This window comes from Prunus avium, chromosome 2 (assembly GCF_965620075.1).
Source record: "Prunus avium chromosome 2, drPruAviu1.hap1.1, whole genome shotgun sequence".
NCBI classification, from domain to species: Eukaryota; Viridiplantae; Streptophyta; class Magnoliopsida; order Rosales; family Rosaceae; genus Prunus; species Prunus avium.
The window spans coordinates 32234159-32253237 of record NC_142285.1 but is presented as its reverse complement, the minus strand read 5'-3'; the positions used below and the strand labels follow the sequence as shown (position 1 = coordinate 32253237).

Sequence of the window (19079 nt, the reverse complement as noted above, 5' to 3'; positions counted from 1 at the left end):
TCACTTCACTTCACAGCCTCTCTATCTCTCCGAGTTCTCAACCACAAAATGATTATAAGTATAAATGGGTTTTTGTGACAGCAATGCCGACCAATATTTCTCAACCACATGTAATGTATGTTCATTGCGCATGACATGCAGTCATATCCCTTTTATAACCTTGAAAACTTTACCAGTATGACACAATACAATTGCTTGCTGGTATATTTCATATTTTAAATGCTTAGATGTCAAGTACCCTTCCTGCAGTATGATGCCATTTTCGGGCCTTAGATTTGAACACTTCAGGGATCAGGGTACCTTATTTCATTTTAAATTAGAAACTTTTGTGCCAACCTGACGAGACCTTTTTAGGAAACTTCATTGTGCATCGCTGGACTAGGAACGGGGAATGCGTTGTACTGATTATAACCACACTTTTCCCAGACTTCCCCGCTGTTAGGTCCAGCAATGGCACTACTGAGACCTCACATCAACACCGACGTTAACATTTTACAGCTTGAAATCTTCCCAATTTGGATAGCTGAAGCTGACTTCAACAAGTTGCAAAGAGTGAAGATGTAAGCTTAGTGATAGTAGGTTCAGGAAACAGGAACTCCACACTGTTATCCGTCCACTTTTTAGGAGCCTCAACTGGGGCTTTCATCATCGTCAACCTTGCCATTGGCCTTGTTCTTTTCCTTAGCTGCAACAAACTTTGGCTGAACCTGATTTCCTCTCCTTTTGGCAGCTTTAATCTACTTCTCATCCAGATCACAGTAGAAGTGGAGTTTCAGATCATGCAGATGAATAATCTTAGTGAATACTGAGTTAAGGGAATCCATCATGTGAGACAACCCATGCTTTTTTTCTTCCAGCGGCACAAGTACTCCAACCAGAGAACAGCCCTAAAGTCAAGATGGGATTGTGGGTTCATCAAGCAACAAAAGAGTTGTTGCTCAAAAATTGCCCTAGCTAATGAAATTCTCATCCTCCCCACCACCACTAAATGACTTAGTGGGAAAACCTTGTATATCCTTTGTGAAGCCCAACCCAGTAAAAACTTTTAACCTTGAGCTTCAGCAGCATATGACCCCATGAACTGCCATTTTTCGTACAACTCAAGCTTATTTCCTGCATCATCATCATGATCGCCCTCTTCTTCACAGCTGAAAGCAGAAGCTGAATTCTGCAAAGTTTCAACCTCTTTCTGGAGCTTTGAAAGTTCTTCATTAGTTGAAACAACTGCTTCAAGAGCAGTCTATCATCATCACCAACTATGTCCTCTTCAAACAAAAGCGCATCAATGTCTTTTTGGTACTAGAATCTTCCCCCAAGCAAGAAGCTTCAAGAGGGTATACTTGCACATTCCATTAGCCCCAACCAAACCATATCTCTTACCATGTGATATCTTCACTGACGCATTCTTTAGAAGTTCCTTTCGTGGAGCCGACACAGAAAAATATTCTGTTATCATATCCTTGACATTAGCATTGCCATCTTCACCATCACATACCAAAGACCATGTTCGAATAACAACAGTGAAAGCATCATGATCATTTTTAAGGGCCTCCTGTTTTGCCTACTCATCAGCATGGGAAGCAAGAAGGTCCTTTTCATGCATTTTTAACTCGTCTGTTATGAACGCATCAAGTGGCTTAAAATTTTGTTTGTGTACATTTTCTTCCTGTTGTTCTTCATCCGAGAAAGGGAGATCAATACCATCAGAATAGGGTGAAAGTTTTGGAGCACCTTTTGCCATTATACTCAAGGGAGATCGTTTCTTGGGCTTATGTGGGTTTCTAGTCCATGCTCACCAACATGGCATAGACTGAATTTTCCATTTCTTCCCATCTTTAGGAGCATCTTTTTTCCAGTTGACTTAAACTTCATGGTTGCACCAACCTCCTCTGTCTTCTTCTTTCCCAGTGCAGCAACAATCTGATAAATAAAAAGAGATTATTATTTCAACTACCTTCAACTGATGTTAAAGTGTTCGACCAAAAAAACAAACTGGCACTAAAGCAAAACCAAATGAGTACGTAATTGAATCAGCACACTTGAAGAAATAGTGTACAGTACCATATTTGTTCAAGAATATGGTTTTCATGGACAGTACACAGAAAATCCCATGCCCACTATTGCAGTCAGGTAATGACCTATGTTTATCAATCACAATTTCTCAATCCTCCATATCAGTAAACAGCATTCAAAAGAGCCACGTGTTATAAGAATATTGAAAATGCATCGAGTTCGAAATTGAAGGGGCTACTGAATCCAAAAATGTCATTGAACTCATATTTAAATGAATCCAAGAAGAGACCCATGGAAAGCCCAGCTTTCCAATAATTAAACATGGTTATCAGGCTCCTAGTCTTCGTTAGTAAAGGAAGAGAAGCCTTGTACATGAGGGCTCCAATCCCCTCCACCACAACCACAGCAAAGGCAGCAGATAGAATGTCCCAGTCGCCTGTTTGCCCAATCACAGTAGCATAAGCAGTTGCACAGTAGAAACCCACTAAGAAGAAGAGTACTTTAAATGGGAAACCTCTCCTCAGCTCTCGAATTTTGCTACCTAACTTGGTTTGAATAGCTTGGATAGCCCTAATTAAACGTGTTGTGCCAGTAGTGCCATTTGTTGGAGATGGGTCCAACCCGCTGCTATCCACACTGCTTCTGATAGACCATGTCATCCTCCTGTACAATTCAAAAGGAGATCCCAAATTATAGGCAGAGGGCAAATTTCAATAAGATTGCCTTAAAACTACTTTTTGGATTTTCCTAATACTAATATGTTTCAGTGCTATGCGCTACTTTATAAAGCTAGCTTTCACAAATCTAAGAGTTTTTGACATTCAAATGCCAAAGAGAAGAAAGGAAATCCTGGGTTTGAAACTAATTCTTAAAAAGTCATCATGTTGCAATAACAAGTCACTCATTTCCTATAAGCACATCAAACCACGCATTCCTAACACAGTATCAATTCGCATGGTAACTTACTTGAAATTGTTCACTAGTAGAGGCTGAGGTATGCAGAAGAAACAGCTGCTAGAACTGAGTTTCTGGCGAAAAGCATGAGGAGGTTTGTAAAACATGGGATAAAGACCCAAAGCTATAACTCTGGACCTGACAAACTTGGAAGATGGAAGCTTAACACTTTTTGGATAGTTACCGGATGTAACTGCAGCCGCCATTACCATGTACAACCTACAAGCATCCATTCACAGTGTAATTCTAAGTATGGGAAATAAATTATAATATAAAAAACATGAAGATTTATCCTCAACAAGTATTCCTATAAAAAATTTTGCCTATACTGACCAGATATATGAATGTTGTGGGGTAAAGAATTATAGCCAACATCACAGTTCTAGAAATGTTAAACACATTACCCCACAGTTACAAAAACTCTCACAATCAAAATTTGTAGCCCAATTTCATTGACACGACATCTAAAGTAACTTTCAGTACTTCAGCAGCCATTTTTACTGGCAGTTTTTCTTTCTTTTGTTCATTCACATGTGGACTTATTTTTTGATCAGTAAACATTTCATAACTTGGAAATTAAACATCAACGAAACTGAACAGATTTTACCCACTAATTTCAGCCAGGGATTCGAATAATTTCTGGAAAATCAAAACTTCTGGGTTTTGTTAATGGAAGCACCAAACTGAAACACACAAAGAAAACGCACAATTCACATGTAAAATGGGAAACAAAAAGGCGCCTGGTTCATTACTATGACGAGAAAATGATTTTTGGTGTTCAAACTGAATAAGGTTTCGAATTTGAAACTCTCTCACTGACTGTCTAGTATTGAGGCAATTGACTGATTTCAGTTCAATTTGTAATTGAGAGTGAATATTTAGGGTTAAACGTGTTTGCTGAATTATTTTGCATTTCCATTTCAGTAACAAAATGCAGTATCTGATTCATCTGTAGCTCTATTTGCAGAGAAAAAATTACCATGTTCAGACTTCACGGTAATGAATACTCATGATTAAGAGACTAATTAACCGCATGAAAAGAAAAGAAAAAAAAAACCAGGTCACGCCCAAGATAGCATACCTGCTTATTGGGCCGAACCCATTTGCCAGCATCCCAATCTTGATGCTCTGAAACGCTCTCTCTCAAATTCAATCAAATCTGGAGAGTTTTCAAACACCACTCTGTACTTGGAATTGTTGTCAAGAACCTTTCTTACAACTCCAGTCCACCATCCATCTTATAATCCGCATCGACCACATCACCCTCCTCAAAGTTTTGGAGTTTTGGTCACTCAATGGAGGCGGTACAGGCCTCAAGTAAGCCGAATTAACGTACTCTTTGAGCTGCCGCGAGCCGTCTTCGGTGACCAAGCTCTTGTACTCCACCAAGGCCCTTTTCCTCTGCTTTGAGGCTGAGTTTGTGGGACTTGTGACAATGGTGGCTCTGAACCAGGCTTTATCTCGCAAGTCCACAAATTCTTTATCGGAAAATATAAAACATAAATGGGTTTGTTGCATCTATTGCGATTGACAAAGTAATATTTGAGAAAGATTAAATTGCAGAGAACCCAGAAAGAAAGTAAAAGAAAAAGAAGTTTATTCTTACAGTTTGAGACTCTAGGTGAAATGAGCTGGGATATTGAGCTGTGAAAAGTTTTGAGCCTTTCCTTACTTCTTCAGCTATGGCCGTCCCCGTTCACATCAAATGACCTTGGTTTCTTTATCTTAAATATTTTATGCATTTTTCCTTTTACTTTCTTATTGGGTTTTGGTCACTTCGAAGTTCGAAGAAGCGCAAGGAAGTGAGCATTTGGAGTTGAAGTGGAAATACAATTTATCTCCTCGCCTTCGGTTTGGAAGGCACAAAAATCTATTGGTTCAAAATAAAGCCATTATATATGGATGTAAATAAGCAAAATGTCTTTTTTATTTTATATGTAAAGCGATATTATGAGAGGGGGAATGAAAAAAAGGAAAAATCAATTTCCTTCAAAATAATAATAAAAGAAAAAGAAAAAGAAAGGAAACAATAATAATAGTATTTTCCAAAAATAATATTAATATTAAACAAAAAATGATAATAATAATAATAATGTATCAATAGAGTGGGGCAACTTATCATGCTGACTATTAGTGCCCGTTTGGCATTGCTTATTTGGGGTGATAAGTGATTTTAAAAAAAAATTGGGAAGCCTAGCCCGTTTGGTAAACTATGAGAAAATCACTTATTGTTAAAAATTGTTGTGAGAGAAAGCTATAAGGGAAAGCAGCTAATGAGGTGCTTTCATTTTCTGATTATGCAGGAATCAGTTTTGAAGATGAGCTGGGTTTAATGATTATGTGGCAATCATTTTCTGATTATGCGGGAATCAGTACCAACAACACTTTTAATAAAAAGTTTACCAAACGCAGAACTGTTTTTTTTCACAACTGATTTCTCTCACAGAAAATCTGACAACAATTATTTTCATAGCACAACAATGCCAAACTGGCCTTTAGACATCTGAAGCTAGGAGAAGCATGTTAAAAAAAAAAACGCTAGGATAAAGGGATGACAATAATGTTAGTAGAAAGAACATTTGCATAACTAACGGGGTCTAGTTCATAAAAGAGTCTTAATTTGCATATTAGTAGCTTAAGTGTGTGAGAAACCTCTTTGCTCTTGTAATTTAAACAGGGTCTAACTCAAAAAAGAGTCTTAACTTGCATACCAGTAGCAGTAGTGCGAGAAACCTTTCTACTCTTGTAATTTAGAGGATTGCTTGTATTAAAAAAAATATTGGCTTTTTATCACAAATGGTCTTTCACGTTTACGAAATTATCACGAATAGTCCTTGAGGTTTTTTTGTGACACTAATAGTCCTTAACGTTTGGGCTTTTTATCACAAATGGTCCTTGCCGTTATAAATTCTGTTAAGTGTGACGTGGAAGATAAGTGGAGCCCACCTGTCTAATTACATTATGACATGTGGATAAAAAATAATTAAATAATTTTTTAATGAAAATTCCATATTTATTTTTTTTCTGCAACTTTTCATCCCCTTCCTTACTCCGTCTCTCCCCCCCTCTGCCCTTGCTCTCCACCCTTTGCTCTCCATCTCCCTGTCTCCTTCTCCTTATGAACCATAAGAAAGTGGAATGCCTGTTGTCTTTAGCTAATGACCTGCTCCATGTAAGAACAAACCAACTGTAAACTGCCTCGCAATCTCTTCACTGCAATTCTTTTTATAGCCTCCCCATTTGACCCTGTGCCTTGTATTTGATCCAGGTCCAAAATTCAAGTACTCTATGTACTCCACATTTTCCACAGTTCTATAATCATCCCACTTTGACCACTCTTGTGGATTTATCATGTCCCCAAGTAGCTCTTCATGACTATAGTTCTCCAAGGCCTACACAAAAAAGTTGTGAAATTTTGCCTCTCGGTCTTGTTGAAATCTGGTGCAGCCACAATGGTACAGTTCTGCAACGAAATGCTAGTGTTTTGATTTGGGTCTGTTCTCCCTTGAGCAGTGATCATCAATTTCTGACCGGGAATCGGTTTTCGAACAATTACTGTGCAGTTTTGGAAGACTGCAGCTGCATTTTCGAAAATGAAATCAATCGTGCCTTCAATTATGCAGTCGCGGTAGAATTGGCGGAGGGAATGAACATATTCGTTACTACCAGCGACTGAGGGAGAAATAGAATGGTTGGTGAAAAGAGGGAGGCGCGCAGGGGAAAGAAAAAAACAGAGCGAGAAGGAGAAGGAGACAGGGAGAAGAGATGGAGAGCAAAGGGTGGAGAGCAACTGTATATCTTATATTTTTTTTCTTGCAGGTGGCAGTGGGAAAGAAAAAAACAGAGGGAGAAGGAGAGGACAGGGAGAAGAGATGGAGAGCAAAGGGTGGAGAGTGAGGGGAGAGGGGGAGAGAGGCGGAGTAAGGAAGGGGGATGGAAAATTGCAGAAAAAAAAAAAGGAATTTTCATTAAAAAATTAAAAAAATATTTTTTTATCCATATGTCACAATGTAATTGGACAGGTGGGCTCCACTTATCATCTACGTCACACTTAACAGAATTTTTTAACAGCAGGGACCATTTGTGATAAAAAAAACCCAAACATTAAGGACTATTAGTGTCATAAAAAAACCTCAAGGACCATTCATGATAATTTCATAAACGTGAAGGACCATTTGTGATAAAAAGCCAAAAATATTTGCATAATTATCATGTTAACGTGATTGTTAAATGTAATCAAGTAACGGCTATAATTGTCAATTAAGACATGATTATAATGAAAAGAAATATCCATGTATGGCCGACCGTTTAGTGCTTGTTGTATTGGTCAAAATTGATGGGTGTAAGATGAATGGGCTGGAGTTGCCCAGCCCACTGTGCTTAATTTTGTCAACCCATGTAACTCCCCCAAAAAAACAAAGGAATGAATTCTTTTTCTATCAAACAGTGAAAAGAAAAGGACAAAAAAAATGCGTTTTATAGTAACCGATATGGTGATGTAGTGTAGGAATTTGGAACAACCCAAAGTTTCCAATTAGGGCTTGCTGAGCCTGATCGTACACCCACCCAGCTATCACACTATTCTGGTCTCGCAGCGAGAGAGAGAGAGAGAGAGAGCGATTGGAAGGGTTGCAATCGTACTCTTAGGGTTAGGGCTTTGAGAGGCGTCAGGATTGCGATCTCCGTTGAGGTTGAAAGGAGGGCGCTTGTATCGGGTAAGTGCATTTGGTTATGACAATAAGCTGGAAATCAGTGCAAGCAAACAGAACTTTAATGTATTTTATGTCCTCTGAATGATTTGTTCTGTTAATTAAAAATATTCTACTGTGTTTTAGGTTGAAGGCTGTTTATTATGTTTGCCAGATGCGGTCTGTGGCAGATATGTGGTCCTAATAGGTAAACTGCTCATGCCCGTTTCTCATTTTTGCAATATATGTTTTGGGTTCTTCCTTTTTTCCTATTTTAAATAGCTGTCTTGTCATTTCAAGTTTTGTTCTTAGATTGTTATTTATACCCATTATCTGAATTTTTTCGGTATGAATTACTGAGAATTGTACAATGCTTTTTTGTGTGAACCATCTTATTAGATTATGACTAATTTCTGTAAATGAACTGACTTTTTTAGGACTGTTGCTTGTAATTTGCTCCTAATGTTCTAGTTACGTATTTTGGGTGATCATATTAATTTGAACTTATTCCTTCAATCGTTGATGCGGTGGAGCTGGTCATAATTATATAGTTACTTTGATTTTAGCATCGGTTGTTTTGTGTGATAGTCAAGTGTCTCTCCATGTTTTTCGTTTTTTCTGTCAATCATATTGTTAAGTGTAAGGACAATCTTGAGCATAGGAAAGTGAAGATAATGCATATCATGTAGCCGTGATACATTTAATTACATACACATAGAAAGGCAGGTGTAATGGTAAGCCTTAACTAGATCCCTGCATAAAAAAATCAAAATAAAAATTAGCCTCAACTCAAGTAGATTCCTGCACTAAAGAAGATCATATCTTATCATAGTTATCATTCTACAAGCCATCAATTGACAAATGCAGAAATATGGGAGCTGCAATTTTGAATCATTTGTGTTTATAGTGTACATGCACATATGTTACATGTTCCCCATGCTTTTCCAAGATATAAGGTCAGCAGATTCGCTGTGTCCACATATAAGGTGTCAATCTGGAATAGATACCTTTAATGTTTGGATTATGGAGGTATTTGGGTGTTTTTCTAGTTTGTAAATCTAAGTTATAGGGTGTTACTTTAAGTTAGAACATGAGAAAGAAAGTTTAAACATAGTGTATGGTTGTCGATTTTACAATTGGCCATATAAAGTGTCCTGTCAGTTTCTGAAAAGAAAACTAAAACTAAGATGGAGTAGAAGTACTATGATAAAGTCATACAAGAAGTGCTTTCTACGTAGCATTAGTACTTCTACTGGGGTGCAATGCCCATTTAGGATCCTTTCTGGGTAGAATTTATTTTTTGATACTACCTGATACATGTCAATGCTTCATTGAAGTGTCCAAATTCTGGAAAATAAAATTGTAATCTTCAAAGATGTATTATTCATGGTGGATTTTCTCTTATACAAGAAATGGTATATGTTAGAATTTGAAGTAACAATATAAGAAGAGTGTATGGCATGTGTCTTGGTTAGGGATTCTAGCATGGATTTGTTCATGAGACTTGTCTGTCAGTTTATGCAAACCTATCATTGTCAGGAAATTTTGTTCAGAATTCAATTCTTTATGCATAAACCTGGGAACACACATCTTTATTGAGTCATATTCATGAGTGAATACTTGTTAATCTGAATGTCTATGGACTAATTTTTTTGATATATGTGTATGCTGGATGGAAGAACACAGCAGTGCTATCGTACTTTTGGATAACCTACATTATTTTTGTGTCATCACCTGATTTCAGATTATGCAATTAACACTTATGCTGAAGTTTGCAGGTTTTGGTGTTTTGGTGTTTTTTCTGAAGAAAGTCAATTTAACCACTCTTTTTGGAAGTAGCTATGCTACCCACTGGAGCAAGAGATACTCAACTCCGTGAGAGCAATAACCAAAAGGTTCATCCACAACCCATGGAAGAGGCCATGAATCAGAATCCAGAAGCTGTGGAAGCCTTGATATCTAAGGTTTTTACGAACATCTCTTCCCTGAAGTCAGCTTACATCCAGCTCCAAGCTGCTCATACTCCCTACGACCCTGAAAAAATTCAAGCTGCGGATAAACTTGTAATTTCTGAGCTAAAAAACCTTTCTGAACTTAAGCACTTCTACAGGGAGAACAATCCCAGCCCAGTTTGTGCTTCTCCACAGGACTCCCGCCTAGCTGCAGAGATTCAAGAACAACAAATTCTGCTGAAAACCTATGGGGTTATGGTTAAGAAATTCCAATCTGAAATCCAGAATAAGGATTCTGAAATCCTTCAGCTTCAGCAGCATATTGAGGAGGCAAAACAGAAGCAAGCAAAGTTAGAAAAGAATCTAAAGCTCAGGGGCATGTCTACCAAAGAATCAGAAGGTTCCGCTGATGAAAATGGTTTTCCGCCTGTGGATCTAACTTCCGATCTCTTCACATCAGTTGTTGAAGCTGCATACAAAGCTATTCATGATTTTTCTAAGCCGCTGATTAACATGATGAAGGCAGCTGGGTGGGACCTTGATGCAGCAGCCAATTCTATTGAACCCAATGTTGTTTATGCAAAGAGAGCTCACAAGAAGTATGCCTTTGAGTCCCATATTTGCCAAAGAATGTTCAGTGGCTTTCAGCAGGAAAGCTTCTCCCTTAACTTAGACAATCTTACAGTCACTAAGGAGAGCTTCTTCCACCAATTTCTTACCCTACGGGACATGGATCCATTGGACATGCTTGGCCAAAATCCAGATTCTGTTTTTGGGAGATTTTGTAGGAGCAAGTACCTGGTAGTGGTTCACCCAAAAATGGAGACTTCGTTTTTCGGGAATTTAGATCAACGAAATTATGTAATGGGTGGGGGCCATCCAAGGACTCCTTTTTACCAGGCTTTTCTAAAACTGGCCAAGTCAATATGGCTTTTGCATAGGTTGGCTCATTCTTTTGATCCTCGTGTTGAGGTCTTTCAGGTCAAGAGGGGGAGTGAGTTCTCGGAGGTTTATATGGACAGTGTGGTGAAGAATTTAATAATGGATGAAAGTGATCAAAAGCCTAAGGTTGGTCTCATGGTTATGCCTGGTTTCTGGATTGGAGGCAGTGTGATTCAAAGTCGGGTTTATCTCTCTGGCATGAAGGTTGCCGAATGACGGGCCAGATCCGTGCCAATCAATGTTCATATGGGTATGCAGTGTGTTTTTATACAGTCTGTTGCTTTCATAATATATTGTTGTTGTTGTGGTTTTTCCTTTGTATAATTGTAAGATGAAATGAGCTATTAAACACTTACTCAAATGATCGATCTCTCTCTCTCTCTCTCTCTCTCTCTCTCTTGGTGCTGTTGCAAGTGCTTGTGTAATAACTGATACGCACATATGTTCTCACTGTTTGTTAGAAACTGAGTGTATAAAAAACCATGAGGAAAATGAGTTCAGAATTTTAATGTGATACTCATGGTCATGCAGCATTTAGAGCGATGATTTATTTATGTAGTTTCCGAAATTGATGTATTTGTGTATCTCTTAGGGTAAAAGGTAGTATGTAATGAAGATCAAAGTTCTGATTGAGAATGAAGGGCTTGTGATAAATAACTGCCATTGAGTATATTCTCATTGCATAGTTTTTCCTCTGATGCATGGAGAGTTGAATCAAAATTTAACTGATTCAGATCCTTTTTATTATGTGATAGTATTTGGTTCTTTTTTAAGATTTTCTTTCTGATATGGCCTGGCCCTGAGCCCCTGATATGCATCAATGTGCCAATTGATTGTCAATGCATAAGACGGTGTTTTGTATGGAGCTTTTCTTTTCCTCTTGCCTTGTGATTTGGGAGTCTTGGGACAAAGCATGCAATATAGTTTATCATATCTCTCACATGGCTCATCTTGATAGAAAACAGGGCCTCGTTGACATTCATTGGTAAATGGAAAAAAAAGAAAAGAAAAAAGAGAGCATGTTTTATAGAAGGGAATAAGTGTCAATTGAAGGTTATTTGCAGGCAGCAATTATGTTTTATCTGTAAAACAAAGACAAAAGTAACATACAATCTCACTCAATGCAACGCATGCAAGATATTCCAAGATTGTAGCCAAGGAAAAAGTCCATTTGTTGAAACCACCTAAACCCACGTGATGGATTGGTCAGTGGTGTGATGTGTCTCCTTGTTGCATTATTCTAGAATCTTCATAACCCTAGTCTAAGGATTATGTTCCCTAAACAGTTCTTGTTTACACTAGTTTAATACAAACAATAATTTTACGTTAATTTCTTAATTTCATTCATCAAACATTTTCTCTATATTATAATACTCGAGAGAATTTCGTTGACGGATCGACGGGTATTATCAAATGAAAACAGGATCTCTGCTTATGTTTTATTTGCTGATTTATTTTGGACATCACGCTGTAGTTTCGAGTTAAGATTTACGAATTTGAGGTTAATCAAAAGGTGGAAGTTCAAAACGTCACAAGTTTGGACGCATAAGAGAAATTTTTTGGTGACTGTGACGTGATGTTACTAATTCACTCATGTTATAACACGTAGCTAATATCATATTTTGAGATAGAATCTCCTTCTTTTATGTGATTTATCACCTAACCTTCTATTGACTAACAAAATAGACGAATACGATAAGAAAAACACATTCATACTATAAAAGATATGTAAGTTGATGACCTGGAGTGTATCAAATTAAGTGAACAAAGTAGAATGATGAAGACGTAAACTACATGAAACTTTGACAAACATATAACACGTGAAGTGCTACAAATGTTGGGTAAGCACAACTACACAATCAAAGGTCGACCTAGCCAGGCATTACTTAAAGTTAGAGCTTCTTGCTTGCATTGTCAAAAATAATGCAGATGGTAGACAGATACTTATCTCCTAGTCATCTCATAATGTTGATCCAATCTTATTTATTCTATTCAGATATTTCTTCTAGACCTCAATACAATAATCCATGCACAAATTTTTGTGTGTGCTTAATGCACGTAAAGCGCACGTTAAGCTAACCATGTGTCCCATGTGATAACCCTAGCTTAATTAACATCTATATAATCCTCTTGCCCCATCACATCTCTCTTCAAACTCAGAGTTCAAAACAAAACCCTTCTTTGCATTTCACAATATCTCAATTCTCAACAACAATGGCAAAATTCAGCTTCTCCTTGCTGCTCATCCTCCTCTCTATTCTCTCCCTTTTGAGCAGTGTTGAGCCTTCCTTTGCTAGCCATCCTCGACAGCCTCGACGTTCCCGGGCCCGGGCCTACATCGAGGCCTCGTGCCGGACCACCCTCTACCCAAAGTTATGCGTTCACTGCCTCTCCACCTACATCAAGCCTAACATGACCATCCAAAGCCCACAGCAGCTGGCTCAAGTTGCCTTGTCCGTGAGCCTGTACAGGGCCCAGTACGCAAGAGCCTATGTCCTCAAGGTGGCAAGAGAGCTAAAGGAACTGAAGGCCAGAGAATACCAAGTTGTGCATGATTGCTTGAACCAGATCAACGATAGTGTGGCCCAACTCAGTGAGTCCATTAAGGAACTACGTCGTTTAGGGCAAGCAACTGTGGGTGATGACTTGTTTTGGCACATAAGCAATGTTGAGACTTGGGTGAGCACAGCTTTAACTGATGCATACACTTGCGTGGATGAGCTTCCAGGGAAGAACATGAGCAAGTTGAAGGCCACCATTAAAGGGAAGGTGCTGAATGTGGCTGAGGTCACCAGCAATGCTCTGGCTTTGTTTCATAGATTTGCTCAAAGGTACCGAGCTGCAAAGAAGCCCTGAGGGCTGCCTTTTGAGGATTTCATGCGTTTTGGTTTTGTGTCATGGTTTAATTTAATCTTGTTCTTTTATATATGTTACTTGTTCATGTTAGTATCAATGTATGAAATACACACAATGAAGCCTATGAAGGGATGTGAATATACCAAGTTTTTCTTTGTGTCATGGTTTAATCTTGTTCTTTTATATGTTGTTACTTAAAGATGTTTTTTTTAAATTTTTAGACAAGAATAATATGATATATATCCGATTGTAATAGAAAATGAATCCTTAAACTCCTATCAATAAGGTCGATTACGTGCCTTTGTACATTAATTGGTTAATATACAACACTAATTATGAGTCATTCGGAACGTCTTGTTAATGATCATTTGGTCTAATAGCACTTATTCTTCACTTTATTAGAGGGAATTGCAAGTTTGAATTTCATGGACGACTACTGTTGATATGAAAAAAAAAGGGGCAATTGTTAAAGGAAATCCTGAGGCTTGGTACATAGAATGATTTTTTGGTTTAGCTGACCCTAATTCATTGCCATTATATTGCTGCCAACTCATGAGGATGATAAGCTATTAGCTTTATAGATGAGACTTTGGGTTCAATTTAACTCAATAACAGCTTCACCGATTGGCATATTATATAAAGAAGTTGATTAATATGGGGACTTGCATGTTTTAAGTGCGGCGAAAGTTTGCCTCGGATGATTTGAATGCATTTTTTATTTTTGGGGAGACTTGTACAAGTTAATTACCGCAGATTAACATTAATTTGACAATACAACATTGCAAGCAATGATTTTAGTCTTTGAGCTTAGACAAAGCTCCTTCACTCACAGTCGATTGAATAATAGTTTTGGGGTAAACTTAAGAGTTAAAATTTAAAATCTAAATTTTGTAGGGTCTTTTTTATAATCATTTCGTTTTTAGTTTTTAGTTTTCATTTTTTATGCTAAAATAAAAAAGAAAATGAGAGTGAGGATGGGGTTTTGTCTATACGTATCCTGTAATCTTTCCTTGAAGCAATACGATATCTTAACCCCTTATTAGGCCAATGTACTTTGTTCAATTCCTTACACTGAGTTTGATCCCTTCCGATCAATTGTAGTAGTTTAAACTATCAGTTTTATTATATTAAAAATAAATTGATCTATTATTAGATTGATAAATTAAATTATTATTATTTGTATCGAAAACTAATCAAATTAAGTTGGATGCTTAATCGAAAAACGACCCCAAAATTGATGTCATTTTAGCAGAAGTACTCGCCTGGGGACCAAAATTTGAGGGACTCTGAGCGCCAAACACATATCACCCGTTGGATTAATCCAACGGCTTGTAGTCTCAGTAACTTTTTTTTTTGGTAAAAGGATGAGGGCAGCGCCCCTAACAAAAAGGACTACAAACAAACTAAGCGGGGTTGGGCAACCCCTACAATATCCTCCACTAGGATTGTAGCAGCCCAAGGAGGCACAGTATCAAAAACGCATAATCCCAGATCAATATTATAGCTCCAAGTGGCCAGGCAGTCCGCTAAGCGATTCTTCTCTCTGTAAATATGATTGACATCACAGATATTCAACATATTCATGAGGTTTCTGCAGCTTGCAATTAATCCAGCAAGAGGATGTAGTTCATCAACAGCAGCCTTATTGGCTAAGTGGACGGCAATGGCAGAGTCCATCTCAACAATCAAAGGGAAAAGCCTTTTATCAACAGCCAGCTTCAAACCAAAGAACAAACTCCACATTTCAGCTTCCAAAATCTGGCCCTTGCCCAAGTTCACAGCGAAGCCACCCTTCCAATCTCCCATAGAGTCCCGGATGACCCCTCCCGCACCAGCAGCTCCAGACAGAGATTTCCTAGAGCCATCAATGTTCAATTTAAAGAGGCCATTTGCAGGCAGCTCCCAAACAAGCGAAATCAACACTTTGGGTTTTTTTCCACTCGGTACAGTGGAAGAATCAACCCAGTCATTAATTGCGTGGAGAATTATTCTTTGCGGATAAGGAGGCAACTCCTTCTTATCAGTAAATATATAATGGTTCCTCCATTTCCAGATAAACCAGCATGTGAACAAGAACACAGAGGACCAAGGCAGACCAGCCCCCCAAGTAGCCTTAGAGCACAAATTCCCCATAAGCCAGATTTGCAAACTAGTAGTAGATAGGTTAGAGAGTTGTCTAGGAGTGCAGACAGCGTCCCAGACCTTTATGGCATTAGGACACTCTCTGAAGAGATGGAGGACAGATTCAGAGTGCCAACCACAGAGGCTGCAAGAAGGGTCTGTGGTTAAGTTTCTTTTAGTTCTCTGTTCATTTGTCAGGATTTTGTCTTGGTACACCAACCAGAAGAAGACTTTCAGTTTAGGAGGAACATTAATTTTCCAAAGCACATCCCAGAAGGGATCAGAACGACCAACGTCTCTGAACAACAAATCATAAGCAGATTTGACAGTGAACACACCATTAGCGGTAGAGTCCCATATATGAATGTCCCTCAGGTTAGTACCAAAACCAATAGGGTAACTAACAATCTTTTGGACCAAATCCTCACTGAGCATAGTTCTCAACTTATCAACATCCCACCAGTCGTCTTTCATGAACTCAGAAACTGTACAATCAAGTTGGGCAGGCCTTACGATACCTTCATGCTGGATGAGAGGGATGTTAGAGATCCACCTATCATTCCAGAAATGGACACTGTCCCCTTTACCTATCCTCCAAATCATACCTTGCCTGAGTAACTCAGCTCCATGTAAAATACCTCTCCAAGTGGAGGAGCAGCCCTTTTTTCCTTGGAGAGTGTTCTCTAAGATAGAATGGCCCTTCATATATTTTTCTTCAAAAATTTTTGCCCACAGTCCCGGGTCCCCTCGATGGAGTCGCCACCCCATTTTAGCCAGTAGAGCTTGGTTCATATCTGAAGTTTTTTTGAAGCCCAGGCCCCCTTTGTTCTTGGGGCGGCAAGCTAAGTTCCATTGGCATAAGTGAGTCTTTTGTTTTGTCCCACTTCCCCCCCAGAAAAAGTTACGATTTAGGCGGTCCAAGCTATCACACGTGCTTGCAGGGAGTTTGACAGTTTGCATAGCATAGACAGGGATTGATGCCGTAACTGCCATAATCAAAGTGGCCCTCCCAGCTAGAGATAATAACTTGCTTTTCCATCCTGCTAACCGTTTATTAACTCTATCGATCAGGCTATGATAAGTAGTTCTATTTATTCTGGAGTGCAGCAGAGGCATGCCCAAGTATCTGCCTAAATTTGTAGTGAGAGGAGATCCACAAATATAGCTGATTTCACTAGCCACAACACTGCATGTGTTAGGAGAGCAATAGATCATGGATTTCTCAAAATTAACTGTCTGACCTGAGGCTTTGCAGAAAGTATCTAAGCAGTGTTTCATAACCCGAGCTTGCTTAGGGGTAGCTTCAGCGAAAAGAAGTAGATCATCTGCAAAAAACAGGTGGGAAATAGCGGGGCCAGACTGCGAAGGTTTCACAGGATTCCATCTTTTACTATTCACAGCATCCATCACAATATGAGCTAATTTTTCAATACAAAGCACAAACAAATAAGGTGATAGCGGATCACCTTGCCTAATCCCGCACTTGGGGGTAAAGGCCTCAGTAAGCTCCCCATTAATGCAAATTCTATAGTTAACAGTAGAAACACAAGCCATAATCAATTTGATAAATTGCGGGGGTAAAGACAATTCATTCAGGACATACTCAATGAAGCTCCAACTCAATCTATCATAAGCCTTTGACAAGTCAATTTTCCAAGCACAGAAACCTTTTTTTCCTTTAGAAGCAAGAAATTTGTGCATAAGTTCTTGCGCAATAACAATGTTATCAGAAATTTGCCTACCTGGCACAAAACTGACTTGATGAGGGCTTATCAGATCCGCCATGAGCGGACGCAGCCGAGCAACAATTATTTTGGAGATGACTTTATAGAGAGTACAGCACAAGCTAATGGGCCTGAAATGGGTCATATTTTGCGGGCTGTCAATTTTGGGGACCAAGGTAATGAGGGTCTCATTCAGATTCGTAGGCACAACCCCTTCATTGAAGACATTGCAGACCAAGTCGCCAATGTCATTGGCACAAAAGGACCAATTATTTTGATAAAACCCAGCTGGGAAACCATCCACTCCTGGAGCTTTGAGATTGCCAATATTAAAAAGGCTATCTTTAATCTCATAAAAATCAACTGGCTTCACCAAATTAGAAAGATCAGCACGTGCCAAACCTGGGAACAAATTAGGTATGGCCATGTGAGTAGGAACTAAGTGGCCCTGTGAGAATAATTTGGAAAAATAGTTAACAGCAAGGTTTTTCAAGCCATTAGCCTCCTCCACCCAAATACCATCATCAGCTTTCAGTCTCTCAATCTTATTTCTCCTTCTCCTTATTATAGTTGTCATATGGAAAAATTTTGTATTTCTATCTCCATCTTGTAGCCATTGAAGCCGCGATTTTTGTTGCCAAAATAATGCCTCCTGGTCAAGTAACGCATTATAATCCTGCACCAAGGAATCCTCCAGCATAAACAGAGACGTGCTTTGGCAATGGCATAAGGCTTTTTGGATACCATCCAATCTAGCAAGAATAAGCGTTTTCTTACGTTTTAAATGGCCAAAAGTATTGTGGTTCCACTGTTTCAGATGTGGAATAAGCCCATAGGACTTGTCAAGAGCAGATCCCGGAATCTGTCCCCATTTCTGCGTCACAAAGTCTTTGAAGTTTCCATGCTGCATCCACATCGCTTCAAATCTAAAGGGTCTAGCAATTGGGGAGGAGATCTGGCGGGACTGTAAGCAAATTTTGATGGGGCAATGATCGGATTTGGTTCTCGGAATATGCAACACATTCGCATCAGGAAACATTTGCCTCCAATTTAGGTTGCAAACAGCTCTATCAAGTCTTTCAAAAACCCTATTATTGGTCCAAGTAAATTTAGGCCCCGAGTAACCCAAGTCAATCATATCATTTTCCGTAAACCACTTGTTGAAGCCTTTCAGCCTGTACGGGTTGGCACCCCCAAGTTTGTCTTCCATAAATAACATCTCATTGAAGTCACCCGCAAGAATCCAAGGTAATTGATGGCAACTAGCCACAAAGTTGAGGTAGTCCCAAAGCATAGCCCTTTTGCTTGCACAAGGCTTAGCATAAATGGTAGTCAGAATCCAAGGAGCTTGACCATGCCAGGAGACACACGAAGTAATAGCTTGGTCAGTAGTGCCCAAAATCTGGATGTTAATCTTGTTTTCATTCCAAAGCAACCACAAACCTCCAGAGAAGCCCACGGGATCCACAATTTCAAAAGAAGAGAAACCAAGGGATTTGGCCATATCAAGAGCTTTCTTTCCACTAATCCTCGGTTCGCAAATAAACAACAGATCCAGGTGATGTGTGCGAATCAACTCCACAACATTATTTCGAAAACTAGTGCAAGCAGCACCTCTAACATTCCAGCAGACTAAATCCATAAATCACTAGCAGAAGTATACGTATCCCATGGGCTACACCCGATTTAGAGGCCAAGAGGCATACCTTCAATAATGAAGGGATTATTCTCAATAATCTTCTCATCAAGTGAAGGTTCATTTTGTCCCTCGGAGATCTCCATATGTTCTTGCTGTATCTCACCTTCATGTGCATCATCAAACTCTGTGT

General features: G+C 38.9%; 3 protein-coding genes and 2 pseudogenes across 5 annotated transcripts; 2 read left to right on the top strand and 3 right to left on the bottom strand.

Annotated features, from left to right (window-relative positions):
* Positions 1–34: 34 nt before the first annotated feature.
* LOC110771245 (ABC transporter F family member 4 pseudogene) lies at positions 35–1741 on the bottom strand (annotated as a pseudogene).
* On the bottom strand, positions 35–4186 carry LOC110747709 (YCF20-like protein (DUF565)). 2 transcript variants are annotated; one of them, XM_088248453.1, is made up of 4 exons: positions 4049–4186; positions 2980–3186; positions 2062–2676; positions 35–1920 (listed from the first exon to the last, which is right to left on the bottom strand). In XM_088248453.1, exons 1-3 carry the CDS (start codon positions 4078–4080, stop codon positions 2205–2207), a joined length of 711 nt encoding a protein of 236 aa, XP_088104579.1. In that variant the 5' UTR covers positions 4081–4186; the 3' UTR covers positions 35–1920; positions 2062–2204. The 2 variants fall into 2 exon arrangements, with proteins under 2 accessions (XP_088104579.1, XP_088104580.1); XM_088248454.1 differs by lacking the exon at positions 4049–4186 and adding an exon at positions 3575–3987.
* Positions 4187–7445: 3259 nt separating this feature from the next.
* On the top strand, positions 7446–11063 carry LOC110746023 (myosin-4 protein (DUF641)). Of its 2 annotated transcripts, none has more exons than XM_088249173.1 (3): positions 7446–7682; positions 7803–7863; positions 9427–11063. In XM_088249173.1, exon 3 carries the CDS (start codon positions 9497–9499, stop codon positions 10763–10765), a length of 1269 nt encoding a protein of 422 aa, XP_088105299.1. In that variant the 5' UTR covers positions 7446–7682; positions 7803–7863; positions 9427–9496; the 3' UTR covers positions 10766–11063. The 2 variants fall into 2 exon arrangements, with proteins under 2 accessions (XP_088105299.1, XP_088105298.1); XM_088249172.1 differs by having other exon boundaries at positions 7447–7682; positions 9434–11063.
* Positions 11064–12703: 1640 nt separating this feature from the next.
* LOC110746024 (pectinesterase inhibitor 9 pseudogene) lies at positions 12704–13532 on the top strand (annotated as a pseudogene).
* A 1265-nt stretch (positions 13533–14797) lies between these two features.
* On the bottom strand, positions 14798–18892 carry LOC148296874 (uncharacterized). The gene has a single exon (XM_088248657.1). It carries the CDS (start codon positions 18890–18892, stop codon positions 14798–14800), a length of 4095 nt encoding a protein of 1364 aa, XP_088104783.1.
* Positions 18893–19079: the final 187 nt, after the last annotated feature.